We start from the raw sequence: 24,959 nt of genomic DNA on the forward strand, positions 1-24,959 counted from the left end.
AATATACAAAATGATTTAGTTACAAGGATGTGTATCGTGTTGGATTTTAAAGTTGCCTAAACGTCCAGTAAGTCACGGTACAGTTCTATAAATTAAAATGATGTTAGAAAAGACCATTCAAACAAAAGAATGATATTACAAGCTATCATCAGGTTATAAAATAGGCTACAACTGCTCAGAGCCATGAGAAGGCTGTATGGGATTGTTCTAGAACCTAATTATGATTGTAGTTGCACAAATATAGATTTTTATGAAAACTTATCAAACGGTACACTTAAAATGGGTGAATTTAATTATATGTAAACTATACCTCAATGAAGTTGTAAAATAAGAGGGCATAAAGCAGTTCTGAAACTATTGTAATTTAAAAGTTACTTCTATAAATACATAAGAAAAAAAAAAAAGACTGGAAGGTATACACCAGTGTTGTTTTTTTTTAAACCAAAGTATTTAATGGGTTAAATTAAGGATGGAATGGGGTAGTTTCTTTTTTTCTTTTGTCTAAATGTTCTACAATAAACATATTTATTTTGCAATAAGAAAAAAAAACACAAAAGGCTGTTTAAATTTGTTAAATCAGCTTATTCAATTATCTAGGCCTGCTACATGTTCTGTGAAACTTTAAGGAGAGCAAATCAGGACACCAGGGTCCCTTCCCCCACTTTCAGTTCCAGAGCACATGCTTACACAGACCGGAATTTCCACTGACTGGAACTTAAAGAAAAGCATGAAATAATTACCCACGTCCCAGGTTGACACCCAAGGCAATGATCCAGACTGAGAGTTGTTAACCTTTCCAGGCTTTGAACCCATGCCACCCAGCTAGAAGAGCTCTTCCAGCTCACCAGCAGAGGGACCCTTAACTCCCCTGAAAAGTTTTGCTTGCTGAAGATACAGTCCAGCGTGAAGTCTGGTAGCACAGAGGACTCAGAGTCACGTCTTCCAAATTTCTGCAGAAAAATAACTTCAGGTGCTTCAAAAGATGGAGAAACATGAGTTGTACAGGTCAACCAAAGATAAGATAATTGTACGAAAATTCAGGATACTTTTCTCCCATTTCACCAAAAGGGCCCAAGTTGTTTGCCATTTTAAATGACTAGTTATGGGAATTAATATAGTAAGTGACTTCAAGTGAAAACAGAGTGAGCTCCCTGCAAGAAACTCTGCAGTGAGAATGTTGATTAGGAGCATGAATAGCTTTTGGTGTGGGGAGAAAAACGAGTGTAGAAGAGACAACAAGATGCCAAGAATACATATAAATCAACCACTATGTCAAACAACTGGCCTCGAGAAACTATAAAAATCCTCGTCACTTGTTTGTTGGAGAGGAGGTCTTGTTCAAAATGTTTCAAAAGACCATGAGAATGGCAAAAGTGTTTTCAAATAAAGTACAAATTCTCTACTCTCTTATCTTTTCAATTCACTCACATATTTTTCTTTGTGATTAAGGAGGATTTAGGGCCTGTTCCAGTTTCTTTTCTGAGAAAGATACAGAACCTCTCATAGCTCCCTTCAGTTTTGCGTATGGAAAGAATCTGCAATGAAGGAAACAACTGGGTACCAGTGTGCTGAGTCTAGTAATGCACCATCTAAGTAACTAATTAACCCTTTCCTTATCTTCTTCCAGATGGTAATCATTACTCTCCTGGAACTCTTCTCATCTAACCTTGTGCAGACAGCATGCTTTCTTTTGAGAATCAGTTTGTAGTAATTATCAAAATAGAAATGGAAGGCTGAAAATGTATGAACATAACAAACTATGTGTGTTTGCATTACAATCCTGATTGTGTGAATAAGCTCGGATATGGATAATTCCAAAAAGTATGTGGTTACAAAAAATTTTTTAACTTGTCCTTGGATGGATATTCCATTTGATTAAACAGATAAACCTTGCGCTCTCAGAATTCATTTCATATCCTCCTCCCAGAAAAAGTTTTTTTTCATAGCTTTTCACACTACAAAAAGCTGACGATGGAAGCTGAAAAACTGCCAGATTTCCTGGGCCAGCTTGCTACCTTCCTCAAATTCTTCTGACCATAAGCTCCATGGGACTAGCTACCTTTAATTCTCAAAGTGATTTTTCCTGTCTTAAAACTTGAAGGAGGGGTGCCTGGGTGGCTCAGTCATTTAAGCGTGAGACTCTTGATTTCTCCTCAGGTCATGATCTCGCAGTTCAGGAGATCAAGCCCCCCATCAGTCTCTGCACTGACACTGCGGAGCCTGCTTGGGATTCTCTGTTTCCCTCTGCCCCTCCCCCATTCTCTCTCTTTCTCTCTCTCAAAATAAATAAACATTTTAAAAATTTTTGAGGGAAACGGGGGAACCTGCTAGAGGACCCCAGCATAGAGAGGAGGCTCAAGCTTAATTAATGTCTCCCACTTTCTTGCGGGCCTGCAAGACCACTAGGGCCTCCTGGCAAGGGATGGGGAGTAGGAAACCCACTCCGAGAAGACATTCTGCCAGAGTACGCCCCGCCCCATTCCCCAACCCCATCCCCAACTCAGGCCCCGCCCCAGTGGGCGGAGCTCGAGCACCAACCTCCACAGGGGACTGCCGCGCCCCGCCCTGCCCTGGTCCTTTCCCGCCCAGACACCGCGACTTCCGGAAGGGGGCGTGGCTCCGCAGGAAGTTTTCTCTTTACGGAAAAGTAAGCATATCCGGCTCCGGTGTCATGGCTGGTCCCTACGCCGAGTGCGCGCCGGCTGCCGTCGGCCAGAAGAGGCAGCAGTTTGGGAGCCGGTTCCTGAGCGATCCGGCGCGCGTCTTCCACCATAATGCCTGGTAACCGCCCTGCCCCTCGCCTGGCCTGCGGCCCGCCCTCTGGCCCGCCGCCCCGGGCGCTGCGAGAAGCCCCTGACCGCCGGCCACGAGTCCCGCTGCCCTGCTTGAGGCGCTCTCCTCCCGTGGGAGAGGCGCTCCGGGGCCAGCGACTCACCCTGCCCGCGGCTGGAACGTGAGGCCTCTAAGCTGCCCGTTTGATTTTCCCAGGGACAATGTTGAGTGGTCGGAAGAGCAGGCCGCGGCGGCGGAGAGGAAAGTCCGGGAGAACAGTACCCAGCGAGTGTGCCAGGAGAAGCAAGGTGCGCCCAGGTGGGCCCTCGGTGGTATCTGCAGCCAGTGTACTGCTGAACGCACTGTCCACGAGAGGCAGAGAACCGAGACCGCCACGAGTCTTTGTTACTGGACTGATACCGAACTCGGGGGTAGAACGGGAGGGGGGTGGGGTGGTGGGTTAGGACGGAAAAGGGCGTCACCCTAAAATCTTGTTAGAGCAAACAGGGAGTTTTGTTTTGGGCTTTATTTGAGAGTAAGTGTATCTTGATATTTTCTAGCGATTAAGTTTTAGTTACGTTGTCTAGACCCATGTTAATGTGACTCGCCTTCGTCAACCGTGTGGTCACGTGATTGGCTTAGAGGCTGTGCTTTCTCTATGTGATTGCACTTTTACTGAGGAAATGTGATTGAAGCTAGATTCTAGTGATCTGATTCCCAATGTTGTTGGGGGAGGAAGCCAATGACTGGTGAATGTGTCTTTTCTTCGCTGAGAGGATTTAAGGCTTCTGCCGAGGAGAGCTGGGTGAAGCAGAGTGTAGATAAGTCTGGCCAAAGAAAAAGAGGCCCCTTCTGGAGAGGTGGATGATTTCACTGCAGAATATCTCTGGGTACTAAAACTAGTACTGATTGGGCCTTTTTCCTAAAAGACAATTGAAAGTAGGACTGGAAACTGAGAGGGTAGCAATCCCACAGTTCAGTGTAACAATTAGAAGATTCCAGTTGCAAAATACTCACTTTACATGCTTTGACAGAGACTAGATCAATGCAGGTTAGAGTTGAAAGGGATTTTGAAAATCATGTAGTCCAATATCCTCTTTTTACAGTTAAAGAAACTTGGACCACAGGACATTAAGTGCCTTTCCCAGAGGTAAGCAGTTAGTTAGTAGTAGCAAGGGTGGAACTAAAATCCAATTTCTTAGATTTGTATTCATTTCTACTACACTAGTCAAGGTCTGGCAAAGAACCAAAAACTGAAGCCTTAAAAAAAAAAAAAAAAAAGAAAGAAAACAAAACAAAACTCAAGTCTAACACCGTCTTGATCACCTTAGACTACAGCGTAAACAGTCTACCCTTCTCGAGTCTCTCCTGTCCTCCATCATCAAAACTCTTCTCATCTGAAGACATTTTTCTCTCTTGTCCGCATTTCTCCTTTCCTTTTAGCCTTGTTTCTATTTTTTAGTATCTTGTGGTATTACTGAATTCATTTCTCAGCTCCACACTCTATGAAGAGCCACAGACGGGAGTGTGTTTTAAGAAGAGCTGCATGTATCATAACCATTGAGTTTACATGGGGAATAACTGAAGAACCTGGGACGTTTCACTTGTAAAAGAGAAAATTTAGAGGTGGAAATAACTGCCCTTAAATGCAAAAGAGTTGTTCTGTATGGCCCTAAGAAGTAGTAGAACTTTAAAAAAAGAAGAAGAAATGAAATAGGACTTTTTGATCAAAAGACAGATTTTTTGCTTAATGTTAGAATTTTCTAGTAGTTAAGAGCCACCCAAAGATGTGGGTGGAGAATTGGTAGTAAGTTCGCTGGCAGAAGCTGGACTCCCTAGAAGGACAGGATGCAGAGGGAGTTCAGGTAGGGTACATGGTAGGACTAAAAGATTTCCAGCTCTGAGACAATGGCTCTGCTTGAGGATACTTTTAGTATAAAATGACATTCAATGAGACAGAATGGTATATGACATTAGGGACAAATAAAATCCTGAGAGATGGTTTTTTAAACTCTTCCCTTAATGTTCACAGTTGATTATGAAATAAATGCCCACAAATACTGGAATGACTTCTACAAAATCCACGAAAACGGGTTTTTCAAGGATAGACACTGGCTTTTTACCGAATTCCCAGAGCTGGCACCAGGCCAAAGCCAAGATCACTTGGAGGATTTGCCCTCCGACAACAAGAGGAGTGAAGTACCCGAATGTAGGACCAGTGAGGATGGACCTGGTTTAAAAATAGAACAGCACAAGTGTTCTTCAAATAGTCTTGAACATGAAACACAGACAGCTCCTGTGGAAGAAAATGTAACTCAGAAATTCAATCACCTGGAAATCTGTGCTGATGAGTTCCCTGGATCCTCAGCCACCTACCGAATACTTGAGGTAACCCCCCTTTATTGTCCTGATAATAGGGTTAATGAGGCTGTCGTACACGTGGGTGGCCTAGGGAGGCTGACCACAAAAGTGGTGAAGAAGGTGCCTAGACTTGACTCCTATATTGGCCTAGAAACACCTCCTTTTTTTTTTTTTTTTTTTTAGCTAACGTTATGTCCTAAATTCAGACCAGATATTTGATGGTTGTAGCACACAGATACATCACTTGGGGTGCTACTTGGGAACATTGTACTGCCCTGAACGTTGTAGCATCGTGCTGTACCTACCACCTAGAAAAGGGTCCCAAGTCACAAGACAAAGTCTTTTACTTCTCTTGTAATACAGTTAGAACATGGAGGGGTTAGTTGGGAGGGTGCCTGCTTCTCCGGCATGGGAGAATTCTTGTCTTCCTAGTTGGGGTGGTGTGGCTGAGGCCAGACGGTGACTATACACTCCCCCAGAAGCAGATTACCCTAGGGTTGAGTATACTTCCTGCATGACCTTGTCAGTAGTCCCTTACCCTCCCCAAGCGGAACGGGACTTCTGCCTCTCTGTCTGCCTCATAGTTATGAGGATTGCATACATTGAGGTAACATGTAAAATGGCTTAGAATCGTGTCTGGCAAGTAGTGAGTCCTTAGTATATGGTGGTGGTTTTTATTATTACCACACCCAGACTAATCTTATTTGTGGTCCCCTTTTCATAAATTTTTCAGCTTAGTCAATTAGAAACATTTTTTCCAGTAATGATATAGTGCAGTTCAGTAAGAAAATATTTCATCTATAGGACTGTTTGCTAAAACTGAAAAAGTAAAAGCAATCTATGCCCTTTTTTGCATACCAGCTCCCTTCTGCTGTTGAAAGCCCATGCTTTCAAAGTCTTCTATGGCTGCCTCTTTTAGACTTTCTGAGGTCAAGGTCAGGGAACGGCATGGGTACTATTTAGCTCTGGTCACCACACCTTCCCTAATGGAGTTAGGAGGCAAGATTATTATTTATCTAGCTCCAGGAATTAATTTTTTGGAAAATCCTGTAACTATAAGTTCATTTCTGTCTGCAGGTTGGTTGTGGTGTGGGAAACACAGTCTTTCCGATTTTACAAACTAACAAGTAAGTGTGTTTAAAGTTTAACTGTGTGACCGCACAGAGGAGAAAGGGCTGTGTTGTTTCTCAGAACTTACTGCAGCAAACTGGCAACAGTAGTTATTGGGCACCATGGGTGACGGGAGATCGGATTTATGGTCTGGATTTTTTTTTTTAATGGTCTTGATTTAATTTGATTTCCAAGTTATCTTTGTCATCAGGAAAATTAGTAAGATTCAAAACCTGTTCCATTGTTAATATGTGGTGTCTTTGATATTTTAACCTCTGCTACACAGGAAAGAGAACAGACACAATTCACTTTATAGTCTTAATTGTTCTACTGTTTTTCTGCCCATTTCAGTGATCCAGGACTCTTTGTTTACTGTTGTGATTTTTCTTCCACAGCTATAGAACTGGTCCAGGTGAGTGTAATTGCTCCTATCCATCATTTTCACTGGTTAGAGGGGAAAACGTCTTCTAAAAGTCAGGGTCTCTAGCAATGTTTTTAATTCTTGTGTTTTTTTAAGTTTTTATTTATTTTTTAGAGAGGGAGGGAGGGAGGGAAAGAATCCCAAGCAGGCTCCGCACCAGCGGTATGGAACCCAGGGTGCGGCTCGAACTCACAAGCCATGAGCCAAAGTCAAACATTTAACCCACTGAGCCACCCAGGTGCCCCTTTTATTTCTTATTCTTATGTGGTCCAAAAGTAAGAGATTTACAGGCAGCAGTAGCGGAAAAAACTAAACATGAATACAGAACCTCTCACTGGCCAGCTGTGGAACTTTGGGCCTGCCTCCTGACCTCTCCAAACTTTCCTTTTAAGGATTGAAATGAGAAGACTGTTTCTAGTCAGAATTCTTTGAATTATAAGTCACAGAAACATCTAGACAAACTCAGCCAGTGAAAGAAAGAGAAGGTCATGCAACCCAAGGACGTAAAGTGTAGCCAGGACTGTAACTGAGCCCTAAAAAGGTGGCAGATACCAAGGCAAGTTGACTAGCCAGTAAGATGGCACCACCCTCTCCTCCTCCTATCACAGTACCTCCCTCAAGTTCATGGTTTCCTATCAATCATAGCTCAGTGCCCATTTCTCCTTTGTTTGTTCTCTGTTTACAGACCAACTTTCTGTAATAGGTTTTTCCTGGTTTTACATATGATCCTGACATGCTCACCCTTACCAGTCCACCCTGTTCAGGGTTCTCAGAGCCTCACCACAATGACTTGTCCTGATTCCAAAGTCCCCAGGAATAGTCTGATTGACCCAGCCCAGCTGATAATCTACTTGCCCTGTTTGAATTAGCGGGGGCCAATGAGGAATAAAGTCACATTTTTGGAGAAGAGATATGGAAAGGGAAATTACCCTAATGTGTCTGTTACAATCATGTCTAATGCTTGTAGCAGAGGAGCTCCAGAATTGGTAGTTGTGTCTTTCTGGAGTTACTTTCATGGATCCAGACCAGGTGAATATTGAGGCTTATCTTTAGTTAGTTTTGGGGTTTTTTTTAGTTAATTTTATGGTAATAAAATATAAAGTTAAATTTTCCACATCTAGAGACATAGGTTTTCCTGGAGAATTCTGTGGTCTATGTAATATGGTATAGTTGAGTTGGGAGTTGTTTTAAATCCTGCTCTTAAATGTTTAAATGTCTGTATGTTTTATCTCTCTCCTGATGGGGGTTTTATTTTTCCTTATGGCCACTTACCTTCCTGATGATTTTCCAGTCTTCAAATCTAACTCTGCATCAGAGTAAAGAATAAAAGTAGAGGAATGAAGAACTCTAGTTTTAAAAGTACCGGTTAAGGGCACCTCGGGCTGGCTCAGTCAGTGGAGCATGCAACTCTTGATCTCAGTTTGCAAGTTTGAGCCCCATGCTGGGTGCAGACATTACTTAAAACAAAAATCTTTTTTTAAGTTTATTTATTTATTTTCAGAGAGAGAGAGAAAGCACGAGGTAGGTAGGGGCAGAGAGAGAATCCCAAGAATCCCAAGCGGCACTCTCAGTGCAGAGCCCAATGTGGGGCTTGAAGACACGATCTCTGAGATCATGACCTGAGCCAGAGTCGGACACTCAACCGACTGAGCCACCCAGATGCCCCAAAACTAAAATCTTTTAGAAATAAATAAACAAAAGTACCAGTTGGATTCCACAAGCTCCTCTCTGGAATCGTTCAAGAATCTTAACCTTTGAGTAAGATTGCGTGCCTTCATGATTAGACCGATAACCCTCAGTGGGCAGTAGCTGCGGTTACACTTAAAGCAAGATAAGATTTCCTTGAGGCTGTGTGGATGTGTGTGTGTGTGCGCATCTGTGTGTGTGAGAGAGAGAGAGAACATTTTCTAACCTGTGTGTCTCTCAACTGTCTGCAGACAAATTCAGCATATGATCCCTGCCGGTGTTTTGCCTTTGTTCACGATCTGTGTGATGAAGATCAGAGTTACCCAGTGCCCACGAGGAGTCTTGATATCATCATCCTCATATTTGTTCTTTCTGCAGTTGTGCCAGACAAGTGAGTTGGAGGTCCTTTCACCAGCAGTGTAACAAAAACAAAGCGTTCGTCAAAGTTGGGTCCTGAGTAAGAAGGATCCTCTGATAGGCAGGGAAAAGCCACTCTGTCAAAGTGTTACCAGTGTCTCATCCCTTTTCCTAGATTTGCAAGTTCCCAACTTCTCTTTCAGCCTCTAAATCTCTGCCTGTTGACTGCAGTGATTGGTCATCGTTCTGGTTTAACATCCCTAAGGAATGGGAGAGTAGTGGCTGTGTTTTTTTAATTTTTCTTTTAAGTAATCTCTGCCCCCAGCGTGGAGCTTGATCCCAAAACTCCAAGACCAAGAGCCACACACTGTACCCACTAAGCTAGCCAGTCACCCCTCATTGGCCTTTTTAAATGCTTGCAGTAAACCAAGCTTATTAACAACACAGAATTTATGGTGAACCTTAACTCAGGTGTTCCTTTATGCTTAAGTTCTTTGGAAAACTGCAGTTACAAGAGAATTCCATAAAATAAAGTTTAGATGAAAGGAAAGTCAGTTGCTGAACTCTAAAAGCTTCTTAGGGACGCCTGGGTGGCTCAGTTGGCTAAGTATCGACTCTTGATTTCAGTTCATGTCATGACCTCAGGGCCATGAGATCGAGCTTGAGGGGCTCCTCGCTCGGCATGGAGCCTGCTTCAGATTCTCTCCCTGTATGTACTCCACCCCCACCCCCACCCATGCTCACATGCACTCTTCTCTCCCTTAAAAAAAAAAAACAAAAAACTTCTTAGACATGGGCAACCAGCTGTCCTGATGAAGTACTGTCCTCAGGAAGCAGCATCAGCCAAAGACCCAGAGGAGTGATTGGTTTTCTCTAGCTCCCATTGCCTTTAGGATGGCACTGAGTCATCTGACCTGACACGGACCTTGTGAGTGTGGATAAAGGCAGATGCAGGACAGCCCAAAAGCCAGGCATGCTTCTAAACATTAATAACTGCAGAAGTTCAGGGGCACCTGGCTGGCTCATTCAGTAGAGCATGTGACCCAATCTCAGGGTCATGAGCTCAAGCCCCACATTGAGGGTAGAGTTTACTAGATAGATTTTTTTTAAAACGGCAGAAGTTTAACTGCTATAGACTTAAAAACTGACATGGACCGAAACAAAACATTAGAATTAAAATTCATTATTCAGTTATTTAAATAGACTGTGTAGCACTTATACTTCTGAGGTTAGCACAGCCGAAACCCCCACGAGGACTGTGTATGGAAAGTGCAGTCAGAATGGAAAGCTCTCTGCCGAGGCGCTCATTTGCATGCTGACTCACCCTGTAAATTGCAAGTTCTTAGGGTTTGATCTGCCACAAATGGAAAGACACAGTCTCTGCGCACAAAGAGCTCGGGCCTGGGGGGGCAGGCAGAGGAGTCCACCGACTAGTAGGCCTCACTGCAGGTTTTCAGCGTGGCGCCCAGAGAGGCACAGGCGCACAGGCCAGGGGCGGCTTCCCTGGGAAGTAATCGCAGGAGTGGGCAGTGAGCCAGATGCAGAGTATGTAACTTGGCCCATGGTCGAACTCTCCAGCAGAAGCAGGTTGTCCTCGGGCCTCTTCATACTGAAGGGACTGGGTCGAAGCCACAGTTGTGAGCAGACCACAGAAGGCACATCAGAAGCTCAGACACGCGCTCCTGTTCTCATCTGAAGGGAGAGCAGAGGAGCTAAGATTTCAGGGGCCATGTGTCAGCAGGGTTACGAAGTCCACTGGCTCTTCCAGACGTGCTACAAGGAGAAGGGACCCTGTCCTTAAGGAGACCTGATCTTCCTTCTCTGTTGCCCCACAGGATGCAGAAGGCTATCAACAGGCTGAGCAGGCTTCTGAAGCCCGGAGGGATGATGCTTCTGCGAGATTATGGCCGCCACGACATGGCTCAGCTTCGATTTAAAAAAGGTATCGTGGGAGTACCTGGGGGGTTCAGTCAGTTAAGTGTCCAACTTCGGCTCAAGTCATGATGGCGCAGTTAGTGAGTTCAAGCCCTGCGATGGGCCCTGAGCAGACAGCTCAGCCTGGAGCCTGCTTTGGATTCTGTGTCTCTGTCTCTCTGTGCCCCTCCCCCACTTGTACTCTATCTCTGTCTCTCAAAAATAAATGAACATTAAAAAAAATTTTTTTAATAACTAAAAAATAAAAAAGGTATCATGGGGGCACCTGCGGGGTTCAGTCGGTTAAGCATCCAACTTAAAAGTTCAGGTCATGATCTCATGGTTCATGAGTTCAAGCCCTGCATTGGGCTCTCTGCTGTCAGCACGGAGCTTGCTTGGGATTCTGTCTCTCCCTCTGTCTGCACCCCCCCCCCAAATAAATAAATAAACTTTAAAAATAAAATAAAATAAAACATATTTTGCTACTGTAAGCAAAACAACAGATTGGCCATCCGAATAGATGTACAAATCCGTGAAATCGATTAGAAACCTAGAGTTACAGCTCCAATATGAAGTCATTTAATACATGACAGAGGTGGTATGTTTTTGAAGATTGTGTGATCTAGGTATTGGGCAAATCTTTAAAACCAAGACCGCTGCATTTAGAAGAGCTAGTTTTAGAAAAGACATTTGATTACATGAATAATTTTAAACAAAGTATGGCCAAAGGTACCATTAAAACAGTTTAAAGACCGATAATTTCGGTGCATAGAACAGATAAAGACTGCATTATTATCTGGGCTCTTCGGGGACTGTTGGTACGTTGATAGGGAAAAGATCAGCAACCCACCCAAAACACAGGGAAGAAAATTTTAGACTTGATTCCCAGAAGAACATATCCAAATGACCAAAAACAAACTTGAGGGTAACAAAAATTAGGATGAGATGACCACTTCTTTAATCTGCCAACTCACGAAAAGAGCTATGCTTCTCCATTAATGGTTTTTGTTTTTGCTTTAAGATTTTTTTTTTTTTTTTTTGAAGGAGAGAGACAGAATGTGAGTGGGAGAGGGGCAGAGAGAGAGGGAGGCACAGAATCCGAAGCAGGCTCCAGGCTCTGAGCTGTCAGCACAGAGCCCGATGTGGGACTTGAACTCACGAGCCGTTAGATTGTGACCTGAGCCAAAGCAGGGTGCTTAACCGACTGAGCCACCCAGACGCCCACTGGGTTTTTTGAGCACACTGGGGCTATTGACTCAGTCTAACAGTCCTTTCGGGAATTCCTCAAGAACTAGCATGTAATACATATGTAAGCAAAATCTCGAAAACCAAGTGAATGCCTCTGGAGAGGGGAATCTTGTGCCTGCCGCGTGGGGTAGATCCCTTACTGTTGGTCTTGGAGGGGTTTCCGTTCTGCATTCCCAGAATGAGAAGAGCAGTGTACAGACAAGTATTTTAAGTTGACCCCACGTGTAAGAGTAGCTGGAGAGAAATAAGCAGAAGTGAAGCAAGTAAGATCATATTGGCATTCAGAAGGTACAGAGGGGCGACGTACCAGGTTGGTAAATTGACGTTAGGTCAGAGGGCTTGGCGGCTGAAGGGAGAGCGTCCGTAACCAAAACAGCGTATGTCTTGTACTTGTGAACGAGTGTGGGCACGTGGACAGACATGGGAAATGGTCATGGTGTCCATCTCAAGTTTCCTTTCCTCAGACTCAGCTATGGTCCCTGGCTTTTATTTATTTACTTTTGTTTTACAAAGAGTATGTGGTATTTATGTAGTCAGGGAGGGGGGAAAACACCTTCCAACACGAAACAACTCTAGAACAGAAGGCTGAGGTTCACATGTGTGACGTAACACTGCATTTCGATCACTCCCCTTGGGGTCCTCTTCTCCGAAGGTTGCTGCAACGTGCCCAGAGCAACCAAGAAGGGATTCTGTTCTCTGCCCAAGAAATGGTATCACGATGTACGTTTGATTGGCAGTGAAATTCAAGGAAGTGCTTTAAAGTCTCTCTGATGTTTATCACATCGCCCCACAGGTCAGTGTCTGTCTGAAAATTTCTACGTGAGAGGCGATGGTACTAGAGTTTACTTCTTCACACAAGGTATGGAAACACTCCTCTTTCTTCATGCTAACAGCCCCCCAAACACCAGATCAAATGTTGCTTGATACAGTCTCGGAAGTAAAACTGTCATGCCCCTTCTGCCTTTTGAAGACTTTTCCTGCCTTTCCAGGCCACCTGAACGGTTCACTGTTCTCCACACGGGCTCCACTTACAGGAGCCTTCAGTCCTCTGCTTTGCTCCTCGACTGTCTGCGCTTCCTCCCTGTGGCTTTGTCCCAGATGGGAAACCTGCCCCTTCGGCAAGACCCCAGTGCAGCTGGTTTTGCCCTGTAAGCCGGGTTGTCCTGTAGGTGCGCCAGAATTAGGCTGTGCTCCCCGTGCCCCGGCTCCCAGGTGTAATCCAGAATTGCCCTCCTCTGCGGCTTGCCCTGCCTCGGGGTTCCTCCCCCACCAGTGCCATCCTTGGCCCCTTTATTGTGCCACATACTTCTTTGAGCTGTTGGTTGAAATATAGTGGAAACTCTCTGCTAAAAAAGTGGCTTTGACATTACGTGCATAGAGATTTTGCATATAACCTGAAGGTGTCCATAAAGCCCTTGAAAATTCTTCCCTGTCAGCTCTAAGGCTCTCCCTCTGGATTCCAAGGGGCCCTTGCCAGAAGGTTTGGCTTCCCCCATTTAAACACGAACTTAATATTACCAAGCTGCTCCTACACTTCTAAATAAACAGCCCTGCTGAAGCCACTTGTAGTACATAAATAAAAACAGTCTCACGGAGCCCCATTTAATATAGGAAGTGGTGGACCATGTTTTTTCTTTAGCGGAAAATATGTAAACATCTCTTTTCCGAACCAGATGAGCTGGATACACTTTTCACTACGGCTGGACTGGAAAAGGTTCAGAACCTGGTGGATCGCCGATTACAAGTGAACCGAGGGAAACAGCTGACCATGTACCGAGTCTGGATTCAGTGCAAATACCGCAAGCCTCTTCTGTCCAGCGCTGGCTGAGTGGCACCTGCTCCTGACGCGTGAGCTCATTGGAGCTTTTTAAAAAGAACATTCACAAGTGGTGTCTTGTCGATGTGGGAAAGTCCAAGGATTCAGACTTGAACCTTAAACCTAGAAAAAATTGCTTTTTATCAAGATTCTAATAATTGTGCTTCCAATTTGGGAAGCCCTTTAATATGTACTTTCCTAAGTTTTTTCTTACTTTGAAATATCAAAGAATCTTTCTTGCCATTTTGTAATTTATCATAACTAAAATTTCATGGGAATCGTGAATTCAAAAGGCGTCAAGAATTTATTTCCATGTGGAAGTATTATACGTGATAAAGTGTCATCTGACTGTGAGTTGCATTAAATTATTTCGGAGTTCAAATATCTGGACTAGGCAGTTGATATATACGGTGAATAAAGGTCTCGTTCAGCGAGAAGCACGTCAAGAAGAATCCTCTTTCTTTGGATATTTTCCTGACTCAAAAATACTGCCTTAGGGGCACCTGTGTGGCTCAGTTAAGCGTCTGACTTCGGCTCAGGTCATGATCTCTCAGTTCACGAGTTCAAGCCCCACATCAGGCTCTGTGCTGACTGCTCAGAGCCTAGAGCCTGCTTCAGATTCTGTGTCTCCCTCTCTCTCTGACCCTCCCCCACTGGCGCTCTGTCTCCCTCCCTCCCTCCCCCTCCCCCAAAAATAAACAATTTAAAAAAATTACTGCTTTAAAGAGAATCAAAACATGTCCTTGTTACGTGTTTATTTAGTCATGGTCTCCACTTAACTCTAGTTCTGTGGAATTTTAGACACTGTTCCCCCTCTAAGTAACCTATTTCTCAAACAGTAAAACGATCTAGACTTTTCTTGGATGTAAATTTTAAAAAATAAATAAGTAATGGGAAAAAAAGATCTTGACATTTAGCAAACTTGTCTCGTTTTTTTTATTGTGCCCTTAACTGTTTGACACAAAAGGAATTGAGAGAACTTTATTTTAGCCACATGACTGTACAACTGAAAATGATCATCATCAGTATTGCTTTTTTTATGTTCTGCTTTTTTTCAGTTACCACTCCTACATGTTTCCCTCTTGGTGGTTCATAAGTTATACAATGTATTCTTAATTTTTACCAAATAAAGAATTTTCAGTTCTTCCTATGTTTTGCATGTTCAACTCAAATATTCCCATAATTGCTTTTTATCATTGTATTACATGTGGAAATGTGATAAGAAACAAGCAATTTTTTTTTTAATTTCAAACGTAAAGAAAAGTACCAATTACCAAGAATATTGCAAGAATAGTCCATTTTCTTGTCAGAATAGTTTTTAAGAATAGGTTGCAAGGTGATGTCCCAACTCTCCTGCATATTTTCATGTATAATCCCTATAACTAAAGACATTCTATCACCAAATAAATCCATCAGAAGTAGAAATCTGAAAACATCCACAGATAACCACGTTTTCCCAATGGTCCCAATAACCTATCACCAGAAAAAAAGTTGCATTTAGTAGTCATATCTCAGTCCCCTATACTCTGAACAACCCAGGCGTGTTTCAATGGCCTTGACATTTGAAGATCACAGGCTATCTTGCAGACTGTCCCTCGTTTGGGTTTGTCGATGCTTTCTCATGATTTGGTTCAAGTGACATTTCTGGCAGGAACACTGAGTGATGCTGTGCTCTTCCCATTACATTCTATCAGGGAATCGATTTTGAATTACCCTGTCATTGGTAGTGTTAACCTTGAACACTTCATTGAGGTGGTATCTGCTGTTTTTCTCCACTGAAAAGTTACTAATAAGCATTTCATAGGGTAATGCTTTGAAATCGGGTAAATCACCCATTCCTCATCAATCTTTACCCTCCATTTGGCATCTGCGTTCCAATTTCTTGGCTGAATTACTATTATGGTGGCCTGTGAGTGTCTCCTAACCCTACCATTTTTTCTCCATATATTGGTTCTGTAAAGAAACCTTTTTTTTCCTATTCATTTACTTCTCTTAATCTGGATTCAGATTTCTGTTTTATTTAGTGGTTATTACATCTACTGTCTGGTGCTCCTGTTACCCCAGATTTGGCCAGTGGGAGCCTCTTCAAATGCTTCTGTGATCTCGTGACTGTCCCCACGATTCTCAGAGCACTCCAAGCACAAGTTGTTCCAAGCTTATTTTACAGTTTCTGAATCCAGCATTTCCCCCCAAGAGGTGCTGGTATTTAGAAACCAAGCTGAGTGTGCTCATTGCTCCTGGTATGTGCCCGTTCCCAGCCCCCTGAGTGGATGGAGCGCCAAGATATTTGCATGTAGGTACACACACACATACTTGCATCTGTATTTTCATACTACTGCACATTGAAAACCATCAGTTCTGGGGCGCCTGGGTGGCTCAGACGGTTGAGCATCTGACTTTGGCTCAGGTCATGATCTCACGGGTGACGGGTTTGGGCCCCGCGTCGGGCTCTGTGCTGACAGCTCAGAGCCTGGAGCCTGCTTCAGATTCTGTGTCTCCCTCTCTGCCCCTTCCCTGCTCACGCTCTGTCTCTGTCTCTGTCTCAAATATAAATGAACATTTAAAAAAAAAAAAGAAAGAAAACTATCAGTTCAGATCACTGCCTTTGGTACCGATCCAACACAAGATTTATTCTAGTTTTTACTCTTCTCTGTACTTTAGTTTCCTTTTGCAACAATCCCAAACTCCTGTGGTCCTCAATATATGGGGGCCAGTGCCCTCATATATTCTGACACCCACACCAAGTCACTATTGCCACAGCTCCCCGCCTCACACAGAGGCCCTGCCAGGGTCCAGCACCCCACCACCACCACCCCTCCGCCCTTGCACTAACCTCCACCTTGCTCGGCTTCATCTTTAAAGGGTAAGAGAAAGAGAACTTCCCATCTCTTCCATTACACTGAATGTATTTAAAACTGGAAAAGGCTGAGTCACTGGAATGGTATTTCACTTATCTTTTGGGATGAGGAACAGATATATTAAATGATCCACTAAAACCTTCCTTTGGCATTTCTGAGGCATTTCCAAGCAACAAGAAGAGTTTTGATTCCATCTTTGGGGCACTTGACTTGGGCTTTGGGCTTTAGGCGTAAAAAAAGAGCCTCTTTCTGCCCGCTGCTACCTTTTCTTCTCAGTCATCTGCTACACTCTGTTCCCTTGCCCTCTGACTTTTTATCTGTCAGCCTACCTTAAACTCTGCAGGAACTTTGTGTAATTTTCTAGCCTTGGAATCACTAATACTGGGCAGAGAACAGTTAAACACGGTCGGGGTAGATTAAAGTAGGACTTCGGTGCCGCTCAAAAACACACAGACTGGACTGTGTCTGACTGCCAACAGTATCTCTTGATATTCTCTTTTACATTTATTTATTTAATTGAAGTATAGTCAACACACAACGTTCCATTAATGTCAGATGTACAGCATAGTGATTCAACAACCCTCTGTGTTATGCTGTGCTCACCACGAGTGGAGCTACTATCTGTCATCATACAACACTATTACGGTACCATTGACTGTGTTCCCAATGCTGTACCTTTCATCCCCTGACTTATTCATTCCATAGCTGGAAGCCTGTACCTCCCACTCCCCTTCCCCCGTTTTGTCCATCCCATCCCCCAGCCCGCTTCCCCTCTGGCAACCACCAGTTTGTGCTTTGTATTTTCGAGTCTGATCTCTTGATAGTCTTGATGCAAGAAAAGTGCTGCGTTGGCTGGGAAGGTAGCTCCACGTGTGAAACTGCTCAGGAAGTTGTGTGGTTTAGATTCAAGTCTAATGGAGAAGTTTCTGAAACTGACTGATCTGCCTGAGTAGCAGTTAATTAGGCGGAGGAGATAGATTCAATATCGCTTGGAAAATGAGTAACGGTTTGAGAAAGGTGGGTGCACTGGGACTACAGTGGGAGTGAAGCCATGTTCATGTGGGTGGCGTCCAGGGTCAAGTGACACCTGGAGTGCATGGGTTCTTATGCTGTGAACCCATTCATCGTCAAAGATTCATCCCCTGGTTTATATACTTCACTGGAGCCTGGCCTCTGCTAATGCCGTCAAACCTGTGCTTTGCAATGGTTCCACTACCTGCCTTCGTGTAAGTTCCCACTCCCTGGGGCTCTGGTTGGAAAAGTAGGGCCTGGGACGCCTGGGTGGCTCAGTCAGTTAAGTGTCTGACTTCATCTCAGGTCATGATCTCACGGTTCATAGGTTCAAGCCCCTCTTCGAGCCCTGTGCTGGAGCCTGCTTCAGATTCTGTGTTTCCCTCTCTGTCTGTCCCTCCCCCCACTCGTGCTCTGTCTGTCTCTCTCAAAAATAAATAAACATTTTTTTAATTAAAAAAAAAAGAAAATCAGAACCCCGGAGACTTAACAGGAAAATGAAAACCCAACGTATTAAGACGTTCTACTTTCCTCGGGTTGATCCCTATCTTTGCCTAAAGATGTTACTTTAGTAATCGTGGGGAGTCGTATGTAGCTTAAACGATGAACTCAGGACAAACAGCTTCTTTCACTCCGTTCACAAAGGTCTGTTCTTTGGTTTGTGGCTTCTGCTGCTATTTTCAGAGCCTGTTGCATCGATGCGTTGCAGGCTTTTATATGCTTCTGAATGTGTGCAGGTGTGCAGGTTGTGCAGGTTGATTTGGGAACCTTGGTTAGGAGGTGGAAGGAGCATTAATGGTAAGTTTCACAGGTAAAAAATACTGAAATGGTGCACTATGGCCCCCTCCCTTTATTTCAGTGAATTTCTAGGTTCAAGATTGGACATCGCCTCACCTGCAGTTCATGGAACACAGTGCATGACCAAGTTACCGAGCAAACAGCCACAGTTGGATTCCATGCTCCAGTGGGGGGACCCCGAGACACAGTAGCCAGTATCCTCGACAAAGGCTCAAGCTTGGCATCTTCACCCTGAGGCGAGCCCCCAAACTGCATTCATTCCTTCATTCCCCACCTTCCTTTCTCTGAGTTTGGATTTCTCCATTGAAACTTAAAATATCCTCAGAAGGAGCCGTACCTTAAACCTTTATCAGCAGTGGCATGTTAGAGAAACCCCTCCAAGGGGGAGGAGAAAGCCCTGACATACCTGCTGTGGGTAAGCCCCCCACCCCTTCCGCAGCCTTGCTTCCCATTCCTCAACGTTCATTGGGTGAGTAAGGCTGACGGTGGAGCTCATCATTTAGTGGGGAACTTTGGATTCTCAACACTTAGCAGAGTAGCAAAGCGCCTGGCCCTTGGTTGGTGCACAATGAACGGGGACTGACTAAACAGCTTCTTCCTGCCCTGCCCCCACGCCCCCCCCCAGACACCCACTGACACACAGTTTGTGTTTAACTTCAGAAGACCATCGTGTACAGGGCTATGGTTGCCAGTATCAGCAGCTCAAGCTGGTTTAAAGGCGAAGACAGAAGGTAGGAAAACACAGGGTGTCTCATGACCCCCAGGACAGAAATGTACAGGGGCCTCAGAAGAGCCCTGGGAAGTGTGTGCCCACCATTGCCCCATCTCTCTAAGATCTGCTCTCCGCCCCTGTAGGAGGCAACCATCACTTAGCTCCTGAGACCTGATGCATCTGTTAAATGGGTGCACAGTGTGTGTGTGTCTTTGTCAGTAAGCTGGTCCCAGAATAGGTCTACAGGCCAGGCAGAGTCTCAAAAGGCATCCCCAGAGCACTGTTTTGTTTCATCCTTCCAAATATTGACCCCTGCGCACCATCATTATTTCCTTGGTCTTCTAAAATAACTGATATTCTTACATTTATTTTGAAAGGAAACTTTATATCACTACTATAAATGTAAAACAAGTATCACTCATCATGAGCAGAAGGTTTTTTTTTTTTTTCTTTCTCTTTCAGAAGGTATTTAAAAAAATAAATACGGTGAGGGGTGCCTGGGAGGCTCAGTCAGTTGAGTGTCTGACTCTTGACTTTGCCTCCGGTCGTAGGATCCAACCCCACATTGGGCTCAGCGCTGAGCATGGAGGCTGCTTAAGATTCTCTCTCTCTCTGCCCCTCTCCCCCGATCGCACACTCTCTGTCTCTAAAATTAAAAAAAAAAAAATGTAAAATACATACATACAATGAAAATTTTTAAATCTTATAAATTCCAGCTGGATTCCGTTGCTGACCAAAGGCTCTGAACCCTAAGCCTAGAAACACCAAGCAGAGTCACAGCTGTCGTGGAGCTCACGTATGGTTCATCCATAAAGCATGAATCAGGTGGGCATGTGCCAGGAGGATTGAGCAGGGTAGACAGAGGTGGAGGTTGGAGTCGGGGAAAAGGCCCTTTCAGATGGGGTCTCCTGGAGGAGGTGACATCCCTCCCAGATGTCTGAACAAAGAGGCTTCTAGGCAGAAGGAATGGCCACTGGCCTAGTGGGAGGACCATGATAGACTCCACTCTCCCTGCCCCACAGCATCGGGAGTGCTGAATTGCTCACCCTTGTCAGAAATGCATCTGCCTTTAGCACATTTTAAAAAGAGCATTACTCAAGTGCACTATGTACTAAGAAATGAGTAAGAATGATTATCTGTCTCCTACTGACCCTCAGGTCCAGGGTCTGGAGTCTTCTCAGTTCATCTAGGGACTATTAACATTATGAAGCCAGCCCAACTCACCAGACCCTGGCATATAAACCAGGATTATTGACCTGTGATCTCAAACTTAACTGACAAGCCGAGGGGATCCCCCCAGGAAAGGAAGCTGCTTGAGAAACTGAAGATCAGAAGTTGATTGTTAAGAATACACCAGAGCCCACTAGTCAGGTGGCCCCAAGATTTCTGTCAAACTGTGGCCGAACCAAGGTCCCCCGTCCGCACCAATGAAGCCGATGCTGAGCCGATCTTTAGTAACATTAACCGGCGTTTGTTTAGACCTTAATACTCTTTAAAAAGCTTTTCATACATTTAATCCTCACAGCACCCCTGTGAAATATAAGTGTAATTATCTCCATTTTACAGATGAGGAAATCTGGTGTTCAGGGAGGATAAATGGTTTACCAAGGTCAGATGGCTAGTGTTAATTGTCAGGTAATTAGCCTAAGATTCAGGAGGGGTATTTTGATATAAATGGTATTTGACATAATATATGGGTTTAAACATTCTTGGCTCCAACCAACTGTGCCTGTCTGGAAAATGCCACGCCTGCTCAGAGGTCAGCCCTGTTGCCTCCCACGTGGGGCGGGGGGAGAAGAAAGAGCACTGGCCCCACACCACCCACCACCCACCCCAAACCTCCCAAGAAAAAGAAAACACGGGCAACTCTCCGAAGTGTGAAACAATTATAGGTAGTCCATGAAATCTCTTGCGTAAATTGTGTTGGTTTTGCAACATTGTACAATTTGCGACATTTTCCTCAAAATAGTAAAAAAAAAATGTAATCCACCAATTTTACCCGGTGCCTGGGAGGCTCCCACCCCCTGGGGTGAAGGAAGGATCCGGGCCTGCTTTTCCACAGACACTCCAGCCCAGGGGGCGCGTCCTGTTCACTCACACCCCTGAGCACTCGGAAGCGCCCAGCTAGGCTCAAAGCTCTGCTGTTGCCATCTGGAAATGCTTGATAATGTTTAACAAAGGGCCCCTCAAACTGTGTAGCCAGCCTTGTCGCTGCTTCCTTCTTGCTCCTTCTTCCTTTCTCTTTCTCCTTCCTTAGAAAAGAGTGGTCTTCTCCTGACTTGTTTTTCCCTCCCCACCTGTCTGCTGATCCTTGGCGGCCCCGGGTTGGGCCTTCTTGTCCAGGGAAGGACCGCTTGCCCACCTTCGGCTCTTCCTGCCTTTCCGTTCTCCTGCTCAGGCAGGCTTTCCAGACGTGCCATACCTGGACCCCTCAGGACTCACTGCTCCTACTCTCCCAGAGCCCTGCAGGTACCCTATCTTCTCATGACTTGTGGTTTCTCCTCACTCAGCTTTCAACTCAAGTGTCCCTCAACCTGTGAGAGTCCCTCTCTGCTGATGCCCTCGGCCAATGTCACTACCACCCCCTACAGCTCTCTCCTTTCCCTCAGTCATACCGCATTATGGGGTTTTATCTTCTTTATGACACACTACATTATTCTTTTTTTTTTTTTTTTAATGTTTTTGAGAAAGAGAAACAGAGCACAAGCAGGGGAGGGGCAGAGAGAGAGAGGGAGACACAGAATCCGAAGGAGGCTCCAGGCTCCAAGCTGTCTGTCAGCACAGGGCCCGATGCAGGGCTCAAACTCATGAACTGTGAGATCATGACCTGAGCGGAAGTCGGACGCTTAACCAATTGAGCCACCCAGGCACCCCATACACCGTATTATTCTTAATTGTATATCTACCTCCTGTCTCTCTACTACTATGAGCTCTTTAGGGTCAGGGATTTTGTCTGCTTTGATCACAGTTGTATCCTCAGTACCTACAATAGTGTCTGGCCCATAGTAGGTGCTCAACAAATATTTCCTGGGTGGGTAAGTACATAGAAGGTCACCCAGGAACTGGGTCCCTAGTTGCCTATCATGGAAAGTGAGGAAAGTCAAGTTGTGTCATCTAATCCAGTGGGAAATAGTTTGTCTGGAGATGGAAGGTGCCCCCTAAAAGTTTCTCAGAAACCAACCATCCCCGGGAAAGCACAGGGACCAAGAGCCACCAAGGGAGCAAGACTGCCCAGCTACCCGAGAGAGGAGGCCCAGTCAGAATGGTTTAAAGGTGCAGAAACAGCCATAGGGAACTGGCTGCTTGGGCCCCATGATACAGAGAGACCAACACAGTGAACAAGATGATCCACTTTGAATTTTGAAAGGTCACCAATACTTGGATAATTCCTTAGTTTTATGTCATGAGCTAAGGATCTCACCTGAGCCTTGAACTAGTTTATCTAAATACCTCCTAGACATGCCTCTCCCCTAGAGGGCCCTTGGGTACCTCAACTCTGTCCAAAACCACTCATAAGAGCACAGGCTGAGGTTGAAATCCTAGAGTCGACATTTCACTTGTTCTCTGTGTCACCCGGGCCCAGTCAGTGGATTCCTCTGATTCTCAGTTCCTTCAACTGCGATTTGGATATAAATAATAGGATACACATAATCCGGCAGCCCTAGTGGCCCCCGTAACACAACCCGAACTCCTTGCAGAGAACACCATTGAACGCCAAATTCAGTGGGCTATTTATAAGACTCCTTTGTGTAAGATACATGTCATTATATGTTGTGTATTTAATAGTTATACCAACAGTTTGTCCCTTGGCCTGGAAAGAATAAACATGTGTTACTGTATGATCGTTGATAAGATTGTAGCAGAAAGCACAAATCTACATGTCTTCTCTAAGCTCCCAGAGAGCAGTGAAGAGGAGGTAAGACCTTCGGGCTTTCAACAAATTTCAGGGTTTCCCCCTTAGTCAAGGCCAGCTTCTCCATCAGGTACAGAGCACATTCAGCCTCAGGCCCATGATCCTTTGGGGGTCCTGGGAAATGTTTTAATGTTAATTTATTTTAAAACCAGAAGGAAAGAAAAGTGAATATAACTTTAATGAATTTAATGAATATATGATAATGAAGGCAGCCTAGCTTATGTTTGTTTTTATATCAACACGTGTGTAATACAGTTAACTTTTTTTTTTTTTTTTTTTGAGGAAAGGATCCATGAAAGCAGACATGCCCAGAACCCACGTAAGTCACAGTGTGATCCCACTGTCATCAGCCCATCAGATGCGGGGGCAGAGGTGATAGAGGTAAATGTGGGTGAACCCTTCCCTCCACCTTCCCTCTCTGTCCAACTCACACTGCCTTAAGGAAACACATTTGCGGAAAGAAGTGTTTTGTAAAGTCTTTAGCATTTATATATGCAGGTAGGGCAGTCTAACTGGGAGAAAGTGTCTATGGATGAGGAGTGTGGCATGGCAGCATCCAGGGCATTGAGGAACAAAATCTAACCTTTTGCATTCTTTCTTTCTTTTTTTTTTTTTTTTTTTTTTTTTGAGAGAGCACGAGCAGGGGAGGGGCAGAGAGAGGGGGAGAGAGGATCCAAAACAGGCTCTGTGCTGTGAGTGTGGAGCCCGACATGGGGCTCGAACTCACAAACCGTGAGATGATGACCGGAGCCCAAACCAAGAGTCAGACGCTTAACCAACTGAGCCACCCAGGTGTCTCCCCTGCTCATGCTCTCTCTCTCTCTCAAAATAAATAAACTTAAAAAAAAAAAAAAAAGACATTTAATAAAGTTACCTCTGGCAACAATTCAGAGAGATAATCACAGAGGACAAAAGGGTGTGGTGGGGAGAACTGTAGGGGAGACCAGAGCCGGGAAGGTCCCGGAGAAGATTCCACTAGTTCCAACACAATGGGATGAACCAGCGCTATGGAAGTGAGGGCAGAAAGTTGGGAACAGGGCCAGCCCGCACTTAACCAGTATAATGGACAGAAGTGGTGGTGGGTATGAGGTAAGGGAGGCAGGGAGTGAGACAAACAGAATAACCTGGAAGTTTCTGGCTTTAACCATGGTGGGATGTTAATGCCATAATTAGGGTTTCAGTCAAGAGAAAGAGGAAGAGATTTGAGGCTATGGAGGGAGAGTAATGAGCCTATAGTTTGAGTCACCCACAGGTATCTCCTGGAGAGGCCAGATCCAAAAACCGGATACAAATTTGTAGCTAAGAAATAGGCAGGAGAGGATTTAATGAAGGAATCGTCTGCTCAAAGGTGGTGATTGAAGCCACTACAAGGGATGAGTGCGAGTTGGAAAAAAAAAAAAAATGGGGTTAAGAATCAGAACTGTAGGGGTGCCTGAGTGGCTCAGTTGGTAGACCACGTGACTGTCAAACTTGGGGTCATGAGTTTGAGCCCCACTTTAGATGTGGAACCTACTTAAAAAATATTTTTTTTAATTTTTTTTTTTAACGTTTATTTATTTTTGAGATAGAGAGAGAGCATGAACGGGGGAGGGTCAGAGAGAGGGAGACACAGAATCGGAAACAGGCTCCAGGCTCTGAGCTGTCAGCACAGAGCCCGAGGCGGGGATCGAACTCACGGACCGCGAGATCATGACCTGAGCCGAAGTCAGCCGCCCAACCGACTGAGCCACCCAGGCGCCCCTAAAAAATATTTTTTAAAAAAGTTGGGGCACCTGGGTGACTCAGTCGGTTAAGCATCAGACTTGGCTCAGGTCATGATCCTGATCCTAAGGTTTGTGAGTTCGAGCCCTGCATCAGACTCTGAGCTGACAGTGTGGAGCCTGCTTGGTATTCTCTCTCTCTCTACCTGTCTCTCTGCCCCTCCCCCACCTGTGATTTCTCTCTAAATAAATAAATACTAAAAAAAAAATAAATAAAAAGAA

The 24,959-nt window shown here is 44.7% G+C and overlaps 1 protein-coding gene and 2 long non-coding RNA genes across 7 annotated transcripts; 2 read left to right on the forward strand and 1 right to left on the reverse strand.

The window, feature by feature from the left end:
- Positions 1–561: 561 nt before the first annotated feature.
- Positions 562–3,206, reverse strand: LOC111557749. Its single transcript, XR_002738013.2, has 2 exons — positions 2,936–3,206; positions 562–973 (listed from the first exon to the last, which is right to left on the reverse strand). It is a non-coding gene; the product is annotated as an uncharacterized LOC111557749 (long non-coding RNA).
- Positions 2,622–14,835, forward strand: METTL2A (methyltransferase 2A, methylcytidine). Of its 5 annotated transcripts, none has more exons than XM_004001403.6 (9): positions 2,622–2,781; positions 2,989–3,080; positions 4,805–5,160; positions 6,211–6,260; positions 6,595–6,655; positions 8,602–8,741; positions 10,543–10,649; positions 12,663–12,728; positions 13,543–14,835. In XM_004001403.6, the coding sequence occupies exons 1-9, from the start codon at positions 2,672–2,674 to the stop codon at positions 13,695–13,697; spliced, it is 1,137 nt and encodes a 378-aa protein (XP_004001452.2). In that variant the 5' UTR covers positions 2,622–2,671; the 3' UTR covers positions 13,698–14,835. The 5 variants fall into 5 exon arrangements, 4 of the variants coding, with proteins under 4 accessions (XP_004001452.2, XP_044900727.1, XP_019673612.2 ...); XM_045044792.1 differs by lacking the exon at positions 13,543–14,835 and adding an exon at positions 12,859–13,536; XR_002149263.3 differs by having other exon boundaries at positions 12,522–12,728; positions 13,543–13,627.
- Positions 14,836–18,006: 3,171 nt separating this feature from the next.
- LOC123382067 lies at positions 18,007–23,571 on the forward strand. Its single transcript, XR_006589834.1, has 3 exons — positions 18,007–19,083; positions 19,781–19,889; positions 23,265–23,571. It is a non-coding gene; the product is annotated as an uncharacterized LOC123382067 (long non-coding RNA).
- Positions 23,572–24,959: the final 1,388 nt, after the last annotated feature.

Source organism: Felis catus, chromosome E1 (genome assembly GCF_018350175.1).
Source record: "Felis catus isolate Fca126 chromosome E1, F.catus_Fca126_mat1.0, whole genome shotgun sequence".
Lineage (NCBI taxonomy): Eukaryota > Metazoa > Chordata > Mammalia > Carnivora > Felidae > Felis > Felis catus.

Bases quoted from the DNA above. Each gene is read 5' to 3' on its own strand.
- METTL2A (XM_045044792.1), top strand. From the start codon at position 2,672: ATGGCTGGTCCCTACGCCGAGTGCGCGCCGGCTGCCGTCGGCCAGAAG. The intron at 6,656-8,601 runs GTGAGTGTAATT...AACTGTCTGCAG, and splicing joins CAGCTATAGAACTGGTCCAG to ACAAATTCAGCATATGATCC. The intron at 12,729-12,858 runs GTATGGAAACAC...CTGCCTTTCCAG, and splicing joins AGTTTACTTCTTCACACAAG to GCCACCTGAACGGTTCACTG.